This window comes from Dermacentor andersoni, chromosome 4, assembly GCF_023375885.2.
Source record: "Dermacentor andersoni chromosome 4, qqDerAnde1_hic_scaffold, whole genome shotgun sequence".
NCBI lineage: Eukaryota > Metazoa > Arthropoda > Arachnida > Ixodida > Ixodidae > Dermacentor > Dermacentor andersoni.
In genome coordinates this window covers 29272326-29290074 of record NC_092817.1, presented here as the reverse complement: position 1 = coordinate 29290074, position 17749 = coordinate 29272326, and the positions used below count along the sequence as shown (strand labels likewise).

Sequence of the window (17749 nt, the reverse complement as noted above, 5' to 3'; positions counted from 1 at the left end):
CGTATGTTCTGTGGTGTAAGGCAGACTTAATACTGTAAAGAGCTGTCCTAGAGTCCCGAACTAGGACCCATTTCTGTGACGGCTCTTCGGTGACGTAGGTCATAACGGCATGCACTCTTAAAAAAGTTTACACCCTTCGGGGCTTATCTTGTCCTACAATGATAAACGTCGTCTGTCTTGCTTGCGTTTCCTTTCTTGAAAACGCAGCGCCCACTACTTTCCTGTCGAAATGCTGTGTCACGCAGATAACGTGCAAGCCGTTCGTGACTTGGAAGTACTGGACTCGCAGCGTTAAAGAAAGTAAATGCGGGCAAGACAGATGACGATTATTGTTGTGGGACAAGATATGATCCAAAGGGTGTAAACTTGTTTCAGAATGTGGAGGGCTGCAGGTTCTGCCGCCGTGAATGTAGTCATGTGTGACACTTTCAATTTAACTGTAACTTGCTCAGCAGGAACAACGAATGCTGCCGTTGTACTGACAGGTGAAGTCGAACCGTACATTAACTAATGTTAAGGAGGAGTGAAAGATAATTTAGAAAACTACCAAATTACATCATAAGTCATTAGCACTACGAAATACGCAAACAGTATAAGAGCAAATCGCTTAAAAAGGCGGTATTCCTGCCGTTGTCAGCCAAATAAAGCTGGTTTGTTGACAAATCAGTACCAGTACCTCAGGCTCTACTGATGCCATCTACTCGATAGACCATGACCTCCCAAAATTTCTATAAAGTAATAACAAGACGACGGTGATGTTTTTGTGGAATGTGTTCTCTCTTCCTTTTCTTTTCCTCGTGTCAATTTCTCAGATTTACTCTTCAGAGCTATAGTCCCAGAACGCAGTCTATTCAGCTCCAGCAGGAATCACTTTGAATACAGACAATAAATAAATCAAAGTAATCTCTATTTAATTCTTTCATGCTTTTTCTAAATGTTGCGCGACTTTTTTTATGTGCCCACGCTAAAATTTGTTCATGAGAATCACGCCAAAGAACGCAAACAAAAGATAAGCCAGGTTCAGTGTACGTTTCGACATTGTTAGGATCGGCCTGCAGGGGTACTGCTCTGCAAAGCTATTTCAGCCCGCTGCACGTTCTCCGATCGATCCGCGGTGGTGGCGCCCTTCAGAGAACCAGCGAGGACGACAGCGCTAACCGACCATGAAGTTCCTTAATCCACCATGCGCCTCGTTCGGAGAATCGGTGACTACAGGATAAAGCCAGCTCTGGAATTTAGAGGCGCCGGCTGATCAGGCGTGACCACCTGGCTACGGGGACGCGCTCGAGTGCGGGGAAGCCAAAGTGCGTACGGGTGTGTGTGCCCTCCCGCTGAAAGGCAGCTCGCCTACGGTGCCTGGTCGGCTCGCCTACGGTGCATGGTCAGCTCGCCTACGTTGCCTGGTCGGCTCGCCTACGGTGCCTGGTCAGCTCGTCTACGGTGACTCGAACGTTACCCTCACCTAGGGATCTAGGGACCAATGGAGTGTTTATAAGCAGCTGCTGTCGGCTGCTAGAGTGTGCTCGTGCTCGTCAGTGCTCGTCTGTGCTCGTCAATGTACTCGTGATCATACTCGTGAGCTGTGTGCTCGTAAGCTGTATGCCGTATGCTCGTCTTGCGTGCTCCATGTGGGAGCCACGCTAGACTGTCGATGTATATCTTTTTTCAAATGTAAATACTGTAAATAACTCCTCTACGCCTAGTTCCTCCCAAGTTCCTCTCTACGACCGTCAACCCTTACAAAAGGTGGCAGCGGCGAGATCGTGCGACAACTCTTACAACTGTATGCCAGCGGTGGGATCGTCTGACAAATCTTACAACATCTGATTTGGCTTAAAACTTAAACAAAATTGACAATTATTAGTAACATTCGGGAAGCAGCGCAAGAAGAGAATAGACAAGCATTGCGTCGCGCTTATCCTCGGACTGTTTTTCTTTGCTTCAAGTTACAGAATGTACCAAGCGGTCCAATACACTAATGCAAAATTATTTCTTCGCTACGAGGTGCCCTCTAGAGCTGCCTACACAGCACCTAACGATTAAAACGCTATCCAAATTACACTTTGAAAGAGTGCTCCACAATTCGCTCGTAAATTTAAACTAAGAAAACTAAGCGTCCTGTTTCGTCCTTGCTATTTACTGGCATATCCTGGAAGCCGCGACTCCTCACCACCTGGAAGCCGTGAACGAATTGAAAAATGCGCGACGCCTAGTGGACGGAAATTTTCTGCACACGTACGTTTATGTCATAACAAATTCTAGAGCCGCAGTATCACCCTGTAAGGCTCTTCTGAAATCCGCCAGGAGGATCAGCATAGTGGTTTATACTCTCGGTGAACTCGAACGTGCTGGAAGGCGCAAATCACACTAGATTCATTGCAAGCATTCTACGGTCAAGCCTTTCATTTCCAACATGAGACTGTCGTAACATCTACCTATATCAGCTTTCCTTCCGCTGTAACGGCTGACGCCATGGCATAAGAGGAAGCGCTTTTAGGCCCCAGAATAAAGAGCATTCATTCATTCATTCATTCATTCATTCATTCATTCATTCATTCTCGGGGCCTTTCAGCATTAAAGAGTAGGGTGGGTTATACAAGAAATAACGAGGAAATATATTACGAGTTTATACACAATATTTGCTAATTATACAATGTTAGTTGAAAGCATGATAAATACAGCAATAGAACATGGCATATATAAGTAACATTAAAAAAGAAAATAACCAACAGTAGCTCGTACAAATGCTAGCTATTATACAATGTTAGCTAGTACTTTTCGAAAATGATCATTATTATTAATTGAAACAATATCAGAGGGAAGTTCATTCCAATCTTTTGAAGTACTACGTGGCAAAAATGAATGTAAGAAATATGTCGTGTTACCTGCACCAATACTAACTTTATGCTGATGATCAGTACAGTGAGATAAGTAACATGGTCGCGACATGAATTTCGGGTGAAGAGTGGGGTGGTGATACAGCTTATGGAAAAATGAAAGGCGGGAAATTCTTCGACGTGTTGGCTGAAGACCCAGCTTTGATTTCCTTGAAGATGCGCTCGCAGCACGGTTGTAGTTACAAAAAATAAAACAAGTTGCGTTGTTTTGGATTAGTTCAAGGGAATGTATTCGGCTTTCGTGAAAGGGGTCCCATATAGCTGCACCATATTCTAATTTTGGGCGTAACAGGGTTTTATAAAGTAGTACTTTTAAAGGAGATGGAGCACGAGAAGAGTTACGGCGTAAGGATCCCAGCAAGCGGTTGGCTTGGTTCATTATATATCCAACGTGATGATTTCACATTAATTTAGATGTTATATACATGCCTAAGTACTTATATGAACTTGTCGATTCTAAAGGAACCATATTCAAGTAGTACACAGGCAGGTTATCGTTTGATCGGTATACTCTCACAAATTTACACTTGTTAATGTTGAGTTCCCTTTTCCACAATCGGCACCAATTGCTGACGTTATTAAGGACGCCCTGAAGCATGGTTACGTCGTGTTCTTTAGTTATTTCTCTGAGGATTACACAGTCGTGTACAAATATATGTACGTCAGAAGTTATTGCTGAAGGCAAGTCATTAATGTAGATAAGGAATAATAGAGGTCCAAAGAAGGAGCCTTCTGACACACCGGACTGAACGTCACTATGAGGTGATTCATGACCATTAGCTGTAACAAGTGTTAACATATTATTCAAGTCGCTCGACATCCCACTCTACTGATATCGCACATGAACTCATCCTCGGCAGAAAGCTAGAAAGCTTTGTAAAACCTTTCCACGAGGTAGGAATCGTACAACCGTGACACATCAGCAGTTCAAGGAGGAAACAAAACACGTCCAAGTATATTATAACGGCCAGGCCAACAATACAATGAAACGATTGCGCATGCTGGCATCCAGTTAAAACTCCTCAGCACTCATTCCTTTGCTGAGGCTTCGCCACCAAACACAGGGCCCGGTTCATATCTCTCCCCCCCACCCCCGTCTCCGCCGGCAGCGAGCGATCTCCCGAGAAGGGTCCCAACAGTGAGCATAGAGTCACGCGCATTTGTGGTAGGCGCGTGAAGGCGAATGCGCGGAAAGAGCCGCGTTGGCTTTACGAAGTTTAAAGAAGAAAACAAAACAAAAAACGCGAAGAGAACACAAAGCCACGACTACAAACAAACCAGGCAGCACATACCTTTGATGTCTTTAGCTGACTGCGACCTCGCTTGAAGGAAAGCCTGAAAGTAAAGAGAAATCGGTTAGCCTTTGTCTCAGGGCAACAGAAGAAGTATGGACGGCATAAAAAGACGGCACTAATCCACCATAGTCGTTCCCTAAGTCGACATTATTCGACACCATGTAAACAGATCGATGGAAGGGAACCGTTCTTTCTTCTTTTTCTTTTTCAGTCCGCGGATTCAAGGTGCAGTCAATTAGTGATAAAACCGGTCAGCCGAAACTAGAGACGCTGTGTCGTTTCTGGTTCAAGCTCAAGGTAGCGGCAAAGCAAAAGGTGCACAAAAGAGAAGAAGCGCGCACGTAGTTTTAGGATAAAGAAAACGGCCCTGTGATTTTTTTTATACTGAGCTGTTTTACGAGAGAAAAATAATTACTCGAAACCGCCAGTGCATGTAATGTGAATGCTACCTTCTTTTTTAGAAAAAGCTATTAAAAAGGAATGAGCATTGCGCGTCTTCAAAACAAGTCAAAATTCCCGCTTTCTTTCAAGATTTCATTCTGAAAACAAGGCGGGAATGTAAGAATTCAGTTCCAGTGCTATTAATTTTGGCGCTTTGAGAGTGGTACGTGCGCCACTGAATCCATGTTATCGCCGGAATCGGCTGGCCGGGAACGGTGGTTGATAAGAAATAGGACGGAGTAAAATGAGTCCTTACAAATATACTGACCGATCTAATTGTAGGAAAAATAAAGAAAGACCGCGGTCATGGATAAGAAAAGATAGAGTATCGAAACCAAAGTAAATTACTATATGTTCGATAAATGCAATTACAGTAAGCTCAGAATTGACGTCCTTTACCAAAATGGACTTCGAAAGTCTATTATAGATCGCCTATAAACCATTCTGTAAGATTTGTCCATATACAATACATTTAGAATAGTCGAAAAAAGTGCAAGACACTAAGGCTATAAACAGCCTATAGAGATTCTATAGGTATTTGTGTAAACAATATAAGACCATAAGTTCTTAGACGACTATATAGTTTAGACATATCTATAGAATTTGTCCATAGAATTCTACAGAAAGTAGTAGATAAGAAGTATAAGGTTACACGTCCTTTGACTGTCTATAGAGCAGTGCACAGAAATTCTCTATAGAAAGTCTGCTTACCTTACAGAAAGATGCCTGTAAGGTTTCTACATACTATCTAAATAAATGTTTGTGCGAGGTTGACGCGGGAATTTTCAGAGCCGGAACATGAACGTCCGATGTCATGTTCGCAGTTCATGCGGACATTATCTTTACGAGAATCTAGCGACACGAAAGCACCTTGAAGCATCGGAACAGACGCGGCGGGCCAAATGGCAGAAGGATTGGTTGTTAGAGAAAGGAAGCTGATCCGCATCCCGATGCAGCACGCCGCCTACCGCGTTCACAGCAAATCAAGCAGAAAACTGTACACGCCAATTGACTGCGTCTGCGAGCAAACGAGGCTCTGTCCCACAAAACAGACGGAGCACCGACAAGCAACGCGCCTGATAATCGCACTGATGGCGGTATTACCGCTAATTAGGGGCAGTACTATCGAGCGATCGGCGTCGCGAGCTCTGTCCGGCAAATCTTGCCGGCTTCGAAAGAGAGAGCGTGGGTCAATTCGCTGGCGCTGATGCTCTAGTCGAGGAACGGCAAGCGAGAGGGGACGGTAGCCGGTGTGGGGGAGGGAGGCGTACAGGCTGTTTGCTGTTCCCTGTCGCGGAACCTGTTCATTGTGCACGGTCTCCAAAGGCCACGGTAAAAAGGCTCCGCGCAGGGCCAAGGCGCGCGAGCGTTCAGTTTTTTTCTTGATCGTGTGCTTCATTCGATAGAACCCCCTATAGGCACCCGTCTTATCTCGCGAACGAATCGACGACCACTACTTCTGCATATGAGACGCGTAGAACTAAAGAAGCGCTGCAAAGCAGTAATTAACGGAAAGTAAGGTAAAGCACGGAGGCAAGCAGGCACTCCATGACGCCCCATCATATGCAGCCTGGTGGCTTTAAAGCTCCGATTAGCATCGCGAGCTTAAACTGAGCGCGAGCATTGGGAAACATTCGACCGTCGCCGGTGGTGAAGCGCGGCGCGTTGGATGTCAGACGCGTAAATGTCAAGCTAATACGAACCGCAGTGCGGTGTCACATTACAACACGCCAATGCCCTCGGAGGAGGGTGTGCTTTCAACGCCCACGGCATGCCAGCAAAGTTCGCCCACCGGCCAACCGAAGACCAGCAACTATGTTGTCACGCCCAGACTCATTTGGAGACGTTGAGTCCATCGCGTCGTTTAATATTGGGTAGAACCAAGGACAAGACTGCGATGTTGTGTCCTGCGTCAGTTTTTCTGTACCAGCGGCGGCGGCGGCGCCTTCAATTTAACATCTCGGCCAAAATCCTCCTGAGAAGTCTTGTCTACCCAGCTACACCGCCGCGTTCGAAAAATGATAGCCTGAGGGAGGGATTGAGCGAGGAAGGGAGGGAAGGAGGAGTGAAGAGAGAAAGGCAACGGGGTTAACCAAACTGAGCCTAGTCCGCCACCCTGCACTGGGGTGGTGGTGGTGGTGATAAACTCTATTGAAAGGGGGAAGGATAAAGAGGGACGTGGATGAGGGTTAGGGCTCAAGTAAGGCCCTGGGCCTGCACTGGGGAAGGGGGAAATATGAAGAGGTGAGAAGTGCACAGTATGCACGGAAGCCTGAAGCCTGCTAAGTTGATATATGTGCACTTTTTAAACTGGACCTTTTATTTCCCCTTTAATAATAATAATAATAATAATAATAATAATAATAATAATAATAATAATAATAATCCTGAGATTTTCAGCGGTTTCACCTTTCCCAATATGCCCGCATTTTTATTGGCCTCTGTTCCTATTTTGGAGGGAAGAAAATTTTGCTTCAGCTGTAGTTTTATTGGACTTTCCAGTGTGCAGCCGAAAGTGCTCGCTTTCAAAAGTGGGGGAGGGGGCAAATGACATACTTTGCCCCCTCACCCCGGTAGATACGATTATTATTATTATTATTATTATTATTATTATTATTATTATTATTATTATTATTGTTGTTGTTGTTGTTGTTGTTGTTACCTAACTACTTTAACCATATCAAGGATTCACAATGTGATTTCTACAAAGAGGGGTAAGCCTCTAAATGAAAAAAGAACGCAAATGCAAGATGCAAGAAAGCCCAAGTCCCAACCGAAACCTTCCAAACCACTTTCTTTATTTTAATTTTCCAAACCTCTTAAGACGTAGAAGCCTCCATCAGTTCTTGAGTACAATTCGACAAATTTTACACTAACTAATATTACTTTAATACAGACCACGCGACGTACACTATACGACAGTGCACATAGTACGCTTCCGTGATTTCCCTGAGTGACTACACTGCACAGCCTCTCCGCCTTCCGGTTGGTCACGTTCAGTTTTCATGAAATATCGAACAAGTGAAGGAGCCACTGCATGTCCTTGCCTTATATCGAAAGAAAAAAAAACAGAAACTTCCATTTATACATAATTCCCTCCAGAGGGGGAGGAGCAAAGAAAGGGTGAAAACAGAAATGTCAAGCAGAAATGTGTCTGGTGAGCTGCCCTACGCTGGGGGCTAGGAAAGGGGAAATAGGAAGAAGAGAGAGGAAGAAAAACAGCCGTAGTTTCGCCGGAAAGGCGAAGCATCGATTGCGATAGCAAATTCATCATCATCATTTCATTAGCCTGGTTACGCCCACTGCAGGGCAAAGGCCTCTCCCATACTTCTCCAAGAACCCCAGTCATGTACTAATTGTGGCCATGTCGTCCCTGCAAACTTCTTAATCTCATCCGCTCACCTAACTTTCTGCCACCCCCTGCTACGCTTCTCGTCCCTTGGAATCCAGTCCGTAACCATTAATGACCATCGGTTATCTTCCCTCCTCATTACATGTCCTGCCCATGCCCATTTCTTTTTCTTGATTTCAACTAAGATGTCATTAACTCGCGTTTGTTCCCTCACCCAATCTGGTCTTTTCTTATCCCTTAATGCTACAACCATCATTCTTCTTTCCATAGCTCGTTGCGTCGTCCTCAATTTAAGTAGAACCCTTTTCGTAAGCCTCCAGGTTTCTGCCCCGTACGTGAGTACTGGTAAGACACAGCTATTATACACTTTTCTCTTGAGGGATAATGGCAACCTGCTGTTCATGATCTGAGAATGCCTGCCAAACGCACCCCAGCCCATTCTTATCCTTCTGATTTCAGTCTCATGATCCGGATCCGCCGTCACTACCTGCCCTAAGTAGATGTATTCCCTTACCACTTCCAGTGCCTCGCTACCTATTATAAATTGCTGTTTAGTTTTCTGCAGATTAATTTTTGGACCAACTCTTCTGCTTTGCCTCTCCAGGTCGATGAGCATGCATTGCAATTGGTCCCCTGAGTTACTAAGCAAGGCAATATCATCAGCGAATCGCAAGTTACTAAGGTATTCTCCATTAACCTTTATCCCCAATTTTCCCAATCCAGGTCTCTGAATACCTCCTGTAAACACGCTGTGATAGCAAATTAGTAGACAGCTATAAGAAGTAAGGATAGTAGTTCTATAGGACATATAAACTTGTAAGCATTCGCTTACTAACAAGCATGGGGTCACGCGCGCACAGGCAAACATGAACACATCACATTCGATGACCGCGGACACTCGCTGTCGAAATGCTACTGTGAGGAAACGCAGCTGCAGCAGCAAGTGACGTTCGTGCCGTTGTCAGATGGGAAGAGGACTTGGCACCCGGAGGTGCCGCGTCCCAGAACTTACATTTACTCTCAACCCAACATCATTCGACACATTGACCCCGGCACTCCCCCTCTATCCGGGATGGCTGGGCGGGGGGGCTATGGTTAGGGCCAACGCTCCTTCCCGGACAAGGGGGCTGTTGTGGTGCAGCACAATTGAGTTACTGCACTTAACACAAAAACAGTCATGTCGGTCTTACAGGACACAAGCCTGAGTGACCCTTGGACTTCCTTGACGCAAAACAGGTCAAGGCGTACAACCATGGAGAGCACCAAAGCCATCTGCGGAGCAGCGCGACCACACGAGGGTGCGCCACGACCGGTTCCGGCTCTGGATTCCACTGAGCCAAACAAAACCCCGTAGATCGGGTGGCACACACGGCCAAGTCGAACGACCTTAGGAGCATGCATCATAACTTAATGGAGAGCTTTCCATCTGACTCATCAAAAATCACGGCAGCACGAGCCCACACTTCGAGAAACTTCTTGTCGCCCAAGCGATGCCGCTCCCGGATGAGATGGAACCAGAACTCCATCCGTTCTTTCGCAAGCACTTCGTGAATGCCCGGCGCCCGTCCCCCGAAAATTGTATCACAGTGTGCCAACCAAAGTTGGTATGAACACTCGGCGAGAAGAAGCACGAACTTGTTGATCGCCTGATTAGGCAAACGGTGTAAAAATCGAGCCGTCTGATATGGAACGCCTGGGAGCTTAAAGAGGCTAGCAATCCTTTAAGAAGAGCTGCAGGAAGCAAACACTGCGTAAAGGTATGAACCGAGTCCTCACGACCGCCACAAAAGGGGCACACTCCACGAGCCGGGACAGCTGTGAAGGGCCCCTAACTCAACGGCAGGCACCCTCGCGCCAGGCGGTACATGAACGTAGCTCGCCTAGTGTCGAGGAAACTGGCCGTAATGAGCTTCCAGTTTGGCGTGTGGATGGACAGATCGTACCTTTGGCAATGCGGGGGGAGACCTGGGGTGAGAATATCGACTAGTTCTTGGATTGCAGTTGAAACTGCGTCGATGCCGGGGTGAACCTTGCGGAGGCTTAGCAGAGAATTGGCAGCTGCCGCATCAATGGCGAACGGGGAACCTGAGCGAGGCGCACAGTGGGAAAATGTGCTCGGCGAAAACAAGCGAAGTCGGGTGCTAACAAAAACGGAGGTTAAGCTTCGAGTTAGGAGCATATCCGAGTTAAGAGCGACTTGGGTCCACCTGACGTGTAGTGAAGTAGCCACGATGCCCAGGTCGGGAATTCCGAGCCCTCCCTTATCTCTGGGCAACGTGAGCACCTGCCTAGCTACACAACCAGCTGTGCCCCCAGAGGAAGCGAAAGAGGACCCTCTCCAAGATAAGATTGGTTCGGGTTGGAACAGGAAACACACACGCCAGATACGTCAGGAAGGAAAACAGAAGTGAGCGAAGAATTGTCGCTCAAGCAGTCAATGGGCATGACAACGCGCTCAATTCCTGAATCTTGGTTTCAAGCTCCTCCTTAGCCTGTTGCCAGTTTTCAGCTGAGAGACCGTCTGGTTCGAACTGGAAACCTACAATGCGCCGCCGCGTTTTCACGGGGAGTCCATGAATGGGCTGCGGACTGGACGGAGTGGAGTTCAAGTAGATGGCTGTACTTTCCGACCTATTCAACCTTGCACCGCTCGCCTCGCAGTAACTGTCCATGACCTCCAAGACGCTGCAAGCTGATGGCTCGTCCGGGACGACAACGGACAAGTCATCCGCATAGGCAAAGAGTGCAACCGGAGGGGAACCTGGTGGGAGGAGAAACCTGCCAATTCTACTGTCAAAGGACAACCTCTGCAGAAGCTGTTCAAAAGCGAGTACGTAGAGGGCAGGTGAGAGATGGTGCCCCTGCCGTACACCACGTCCCACAATGAACGCCTCTGAGACGCGGCCCCGTATGATACCAGCAGAAGTCGGTCGAGAATACAAAGCTTGGAGTATCTGCCGAAAACCCACACTAGCACCAGCCTCTTTCAGAACACTGACAAGGTACCTATGGCTAATGATGTCGAAAGCCTTCTCCTGATCGAAGGAGCAAAAAATACCTGGAAGTTTCCTGCCTATCGCTTCAACGGAAACTGAGCGACGAGAACACAGCGCACACGAAGCTATGAGCGGTCGGCTCACCTAGACTCTGTCTCCATCGCAGATCGCTTTCAAGATAGGGCCCGCACCGCCGCGCGCGGCAGCGCCATATATGCAACTGACGCCGACGTAGAACGACCGCCCTCCCTCACCTGCTCCCGGTGCCTTGCGTGCGACCGAAGACGGCGCGCTTCCTCCCCGCTTTCCGCCCTTGCGCGCGAGATTGAACCACCATCGTCGGCTCAATCTCACACGCTTTTACTCGGTCATACAGCATACGGCGCGCGGCGACGATGTTATAGCCCTTGGACTTTATGCGGAACATCACGGCGATGGCAGAAATGCGCGTGAAGTGTGCATATAATTGATATCGCAATAAAACGAGGTGAGTTCAGGCACGCGTGCGCAGGTCACCAGTAAGTGAAATGCGTTCACACAGGTCAGTCGCCCTCAAGAAACGTAGAACTGCCTTCGCAACCTCGTCGGCGGACAAGCGATTGGGACGGCGTTCGACGAGCTTCTGCACGGACGGCGGCCGATCGTTCAGTCACAGAAACCTTGAGAAGCATAATATGTATCTTGGTGAAAAACCACCAAAACTCATCCCATCTTTTTTGTTGTTTTTTATCTTTCACCCTAGCAATTACTTATCGCACATATAATAAAGCAGGAGTAAGGAAGAAGCGGTTTGCAGGAGATGCAATGGCGGCCTGAAAAAATAAGGTCATTTGCGGCATGCTCTACGATAGGAAGGGGTAAATGTTCGGAAAATGTAAAAAGGGTCCCTTAAACAATGCCTTCGTGCCACCATTTACAGCAATAGCTGTTCCCGTACTTCTCGCAGTAACTTATGATTACTGTGTTGCTATGGTAACCATAATTAGGCGTAGCTCGAAGCTAGACAGGCAAATAGCTGCGAATAGCTTCCGCTGTTAACGGTAGAAGCAATAAACCCATTCCGGGCCCTTTAGGTATTCTTTTCCGAAAGTTACCGTAGACGATGTACGTATGTGTTGTTATAATTAGTGTGTCCTCCATTTCAACTCACTGTGTAGCAGAGACGCATTGTTCACAAGGCGGACACATAAAATGCGCTTCCGTTAATATTTCCGTTTTCTTCGAGGAAACTTACTGATACCTGTTTGCACCGATTTTCCATACTACAATATCAAACACATCGTCGAATTGACACCTCGATGAAAGGTCGATGAAGGTACCTAACGATATCTGTACTTACCAGAACATTGACGTCAAATGTCGTTATGTCCGAGGTTCGCAATGACGACAGTATAGGGTAAGTAAGATAGGCTTACGCTAGAATTAGTTACGTTTACTGTCAGTTCTTTAGGACTGCGAACGAGTGTCTAGAAAAGATGTCAATGACGTAAACGCAGGCAGTTGAAGAAATTAGAAACGTCGCGTAAGGCAGATAGTTATGATGCGCTAAGTACGATTTACAAGCATATATGGGAAAGTCGAGAGCTGAAACAACCGGCAAGGGCCACCCCTGTAAATATAGGATCGCATGGTAACGGGAAATCGCGATACACACATATGTTGTTCTTATGACGACGTCGTTCACTCATTCAGCGACACCTATTCTGCTCATCGTGCCAGATAGGCTACCGCTCCGTTGCTCGGCCGCTCAGACCTTGTAACGCTCAAACCGTGAAGCGTGTACGAGGCGTAATGAGGCATTCACTCCAGCGTGTAACGAAGTATTGAAGCTGCATGTCACGCATTGGCTGTACAACGAATCAGTGACTCATCGAAGAACTAAAAGTCCCGCAGGTCGGATCGGAACGTCACCACTGCTAAGTCTTCTCCAGTGCCCACCAATGCGGCGCAGTATCGGTGATCTCTTCCTGTTGAACACAAAAAAGCGCCTGTTTGGTTTCAAATTTCCCGGTAAATCATCGTTCTAAGTTATTCGAGAAAGCCTCAAAACCCAACGTGGTCAAAATTAACCTGAAGCCTTCACCTATAGCGTCTACTACAGCCAGGGGGTTAGCTTTCTCTCTTTCCTTTCTTTTCGCGATGTTGGACAACTTTAGATATAATCAGTTACTCTTCAGATCAGACGGCGTGTGCACGGATGCATTACGGAGGAGCATATAGTACATTAATTCTTTAGCTCCCCAATTGCTTGACACCAGCTCTGCCATCCGCATCAATGTAGAGCTGCAACAGCGTGCAAGAAATATACCCGACCTCGAATCCAAACAATGCTCGAGAAGAATGAATTAATAAAACGTTATTTGAAACGGCTCTTCTTCCGTGCCGTCCGTTCAAGAATAACTGGACAGTCCAGACGACTTGAGCTGTTTCAGGATAAGAGCCGAGGATAAGTAAAGAGCAGATTGGGCGAGGCAACAAACGCGCGTTAATGACATCTTAGTTGAAATCAAGAAAAAGAAATGGGCATGGGCAGGACATATAATGAGGAGGGAAGATAACCGATGGTCATTAAGGGTTACAGACTGGATTCCGAGGGAAGGGAAGCGTAGCAGGGGGCGACAGAAAGTTAGGTGGGCAGATGAGATTAGGAAGTTTGGAGGGTCAACATGGCCACAATTAGTACATGACCGGGGCAGTTGGAGAAGTATGGGAGAGGCCTTTGCCCTGCAGTGGGCGTAACCAGGCTGATGATGATGATGATGAAGAGCAGAGGGGGAGTGCTTGGCAAGGCGACCGCGAAACACTTCCGCTCAAAGCGCGTCGACACTTCAGCCATTCTCTGTTGCGCAAACTCACTTTCCCCAGGCTCTCTCGGGATCGTGATAGCGAAACAGCGGCTCAAAAGTTAACGCGGATAACGCCTGATCTCGCACGTCGCAGCCGTTCCTGAAATCGGAAACTCAGATATGAGGAAATCGTTAAGAGCCTGACGGGGCGGTCAAAAAGACGCAGAGAGAGCGCAGGGGCCCCCCCTCCAGACGGGTAGAAGAGCAAAATGCGGCAACGCTCAGACAGCAACTAAGTGTGCATCTCTTCCAGCGTTATACGCACCACTGTCATTACGCGGCCCGAGATAGAGAATGAGACAAAGAATGACACCTAATAGAAAGCGTACCAGCACACCTATGAAAAAGTCTGCGCTGCCCCTAACAACGCTTCTCCTTCGCTCTTAAAAAGACTACTAAAGAGATGCCTCGACTGCTGAGCACTCACAGTGCGCGATTCCCCCTTCGACCCCCCCCCCCCCCTCCATTCGGCACTTTCCAGCTACCGCGACAATATATTTGCTCTTCATTAGGTTGCCGAATGAACCAATAAAAAGAACGCTACAGCTGCCAACGTCTTCACGTCACTGCTGCTACAGCACTAATCATATCCCTTTTCCTCTCATTAAAAAAAAGCAGGAGGGAGAGGGGGGGGGGGGGGCGTTATTTCGTCCTAGAAATATGATAGCCATCATTATGGGACCTTTCCGGAAGAGCAACAGCGTTATAGTGAACAACAACTAGACAATGTTTTAAAACATTGCGTGATTTTTAACCGCATGGCCTTTCAGGCAAGGTGAAACCGCGTTACGGCGCTAGTGGGAGCGGCAAATTCGAAATTATGCGCAAGGCATTGTAATGAAGTTATTAGAAAGGTTGCCGATTCTCACCAGCCTAGTACCTTCCTTCCCTCGCGTAATATAACAAGAAAAAAAAGTATAGAAAGCCTGCTCCTCTGTAAGTAAGATAGCAGAGCACTCGTGCTTGTGCTAGAAAACTAAGACGGAAAAAGAAAAAAGAAAGCTAACGGCATAATTTTGGTCGCGTCGTCTAAAGACATCATTATCAATTTATGTGCCCATCCATGCTTAGTCCCGAGAGCAAAGGTTATATTTAAGTCTGAATTCTTTAGGTATTGTACTTTTTAGTCCGGAACTTTTCTGATGCTGCAGATAATTATCGTCGCTTTCTGTGCCATTTTTATATTTTTTACCTTCCTATTCAATCGCCATTAAAGAGCCAAAGTAACCTCGAAGAGCTTATCACCGTTTTATTGCAGTACCAATGCAGGTGAGCGCAGTGAATAGGCATTCGATGAAAATTTTCCGGAAAGCTTGTGGAAATCAGAATGCGTGAAAATAAAACAGCAAGACAATTTGACTGCATCAGCGACGGCGTAAGTTCTGTCACAAGGTATGACATTGGAGTGGCGGGCGACCCAGCCGAAAAATCAATATGCAGTATGATAAACACGCGGCACTACATAGGCCTTGAGAAAACGCCTATGAGTTGCGAAAGAAGGGCTGTAGGACACACACGCGCTTTATTTAAAAGGCAACAACAACAAAGGACAAGATATGTTGGAAGCCACGTGTGGGCAAAATATCGCTCGTCTCATCGTCATTATTTATTATTTGGCTTGCACTAATAAAAACAACAAAGAGGAAAATATCTCGCTGGCAACTGCCACCAAGAAGGGCTCAACGCCGGCTGGCTCCAGAAGAGAAGAGGAACATAAAAAAAAGAATAGTCAGCTAAGAACGCGCCTGATATTAAGCGGGAGAGAAAAATAAATAAAATAGGGGAGAAGGAGAGAGAAGGACAACACAAGAATAAAACATGCCTGTACGTCACACACTCATCGAGGCGCATTTTACATCCTCATCAAAGACGTAAACATTGTAGACGTGTTGAGAAACAGCGTTGACTATTCGTCACCTCTGAAACTTCGCGAGACAACCTTCCCTTTGTGCCAGAGATCCTTTGATGAGTCGACGAAGAGTATCCAGAGCCCTACTGCGTTAAATATTCACAAAGGACATAGTCTAAGCTTTCTTTCTGTGCCAGTGAAACCGGACGCCCTTCCAACTCCACCTTTGGTTTTTCCGTTTATAAATACAATATAAAAGACAAGAAAGCAAGGAACAACAAAAGAAAATGGAGCCTATAATGCAACCTACTTTCTCCGGCATAATTCATGCTTTGTTAAGCTAAAATTCCATTTTCTGCCGCGGTAACTCACATTATGCCAGCTCGTAAACATCGCGCTAAGCTCTGAAGCGGATCAGAGCTTCCCAGACCAACGAACCACTTCGCTAAACATCAGGGCATATGGGCGTGCCATACGCGTATAGTGCGGCGTTGTAAGATGACCCCGTGATACATATGCAAAGACAAGGAAAAATATATCCAGACTCTGGGAGCAGGCAACAAAAAGAAGAAAGAAAGAGAGGGGGAGGGGGAACAGAAGAAACAGAAAACTACATCACTCCAAAGCAGCAAAGGGAAAAGATTTTCTGTGAAAACTCTCGCAGTTTAGACTCTTTCAAGATTTCCTTTATTACTTGTCCCTTCTACCTACCGCGACCTTCATAAAATTTGGGTCAAAGCGCCACGAGGCACGGATTTCATGCCATGCGAACGCAAAGAAACGCTAAGCCTGAGGTTCGCCTCGTTGAGCATGCAAGGCCAGTGCGGGCGGTTGCACTTCTCTCGCGCTCCAAACAAGGTTCGCGCGCGCGTTTCTCACGCGTCTTCCCAATTTCTAAATTATCTCAGCCGTGCTTTGCCGCATACGAGACCGGAGCATACTCGCGGAAGTTTCTCATTTCCCAGACAGTAAGCAAGCGGGTTGTAGAGGAAGCCCTCATTTAGCGGCGAAACACGCCTGCTCCTTGAGCGAGGCCACGCCCGCGCGCAGATCCTCTTCAAAGCCTGAGCGCGCTCACGCGTATTCGGTCCTGCTCAAGAGGGCCAGAGAGAAAATAAAACATTAAGCGTGCCAGAGCTTTCATCGCGATCAAGCGCATTCTCTGCAGTTCCAGATTCAGTGTCGTCGCCGCCTTCTTCTTGTTGTGTGTGTGCGGATGTCTTTGCCGTTTTCGAGAAGCAGCTCGAGGTAGGCGGAGAAGACAAGACATGTGCGAGATCCGAGCTCTGCTTTTCCGCGATTCAAGCAAGGAGCGCCGAAGCGCGCGATTGCGGCTCCCGCGAATGCGGTGGCCGCTTGACGCTCGGTTATCGGGATAGGAGCGTCTCGAGTGGGTTGCGAGACGAAACGGAAGAAGCAGTAATCGAAAGGGCGGAGAGGGAAGCTCCCGGCGCCTATCTTTCTACTGCATCGGACATGCAAGCAGCACGGCGCCGAAGCGAATGAGTCCTTGCGTAAACAAGTAGTCAAGGCGGGAGTGAGAGGCAGCTGGATACCTAGCGTTTTTAATCATAACATCGGGTATCGGGTATATTAAATCGGGTATCGGGCTTATTAAATCGGTTTAGTGCGCTGTAAAAAATAATCAAAGAATTAAAGAAAAACATAGTGTCCTTCGTCTCTGTGAAGAAGGACGACCAGCGAAGCTGTGTATGTGGGCCCCTTAATGGCGAACTGCCCCTCCGCAGCAAGTCGGCACGGTATTGCACTACCTTCGGGATCGGCCCACATATGGGAAGTGCTTAAAGCCTGCGTCACTTCCGCCGCGGGTCGGGCCGGCATTGCAATGTCTTCGGTATTTTTTTTTTTTTCTACACGCGCACACCATAGTGGGAACAGCGCTACGCGTGACGCACTGAAATGCCAGCTCACGCGAACAAGAACTTGCACGTTGTTATATTTCACTAGAGTAACTGCAATGCAATATCATTATGAGATCCTATCACTCGATGATTATCTATCGACATCGGCATAACTAATTTTCGTCCACCTTTACTACCTCGCCTAGGAGAA

At 47.1% G+C, this 17749-nt stretch overlaps 1 protein-coding gene across 6 annotated transcripts in view; it reads right to left on the bottom strand.

Annotated features, from left to right (window-relative positions):
• cv-c (RhoGTPase activating protein) overlaps positions 1 to 17749 on the bottom strand; it is a 453196-nt gene that overhangs the window by 216358 nt on the left and 219089 nt on the right. For all 6 annotated transcript variants that reach the window (XM_050183837.3, XM_055073551.2, XM_050183840.3 and 3 more), the window contains one exon: positions 4190 to 4232. In XM_050183837.3, the coding sequence (XP_050039794.1) occupies positions 4190 to 4232 (43 nt within the window). The remainder of the gene's footprint in view (positions 1 to 4189; positions 4233 to 17749) is intronic.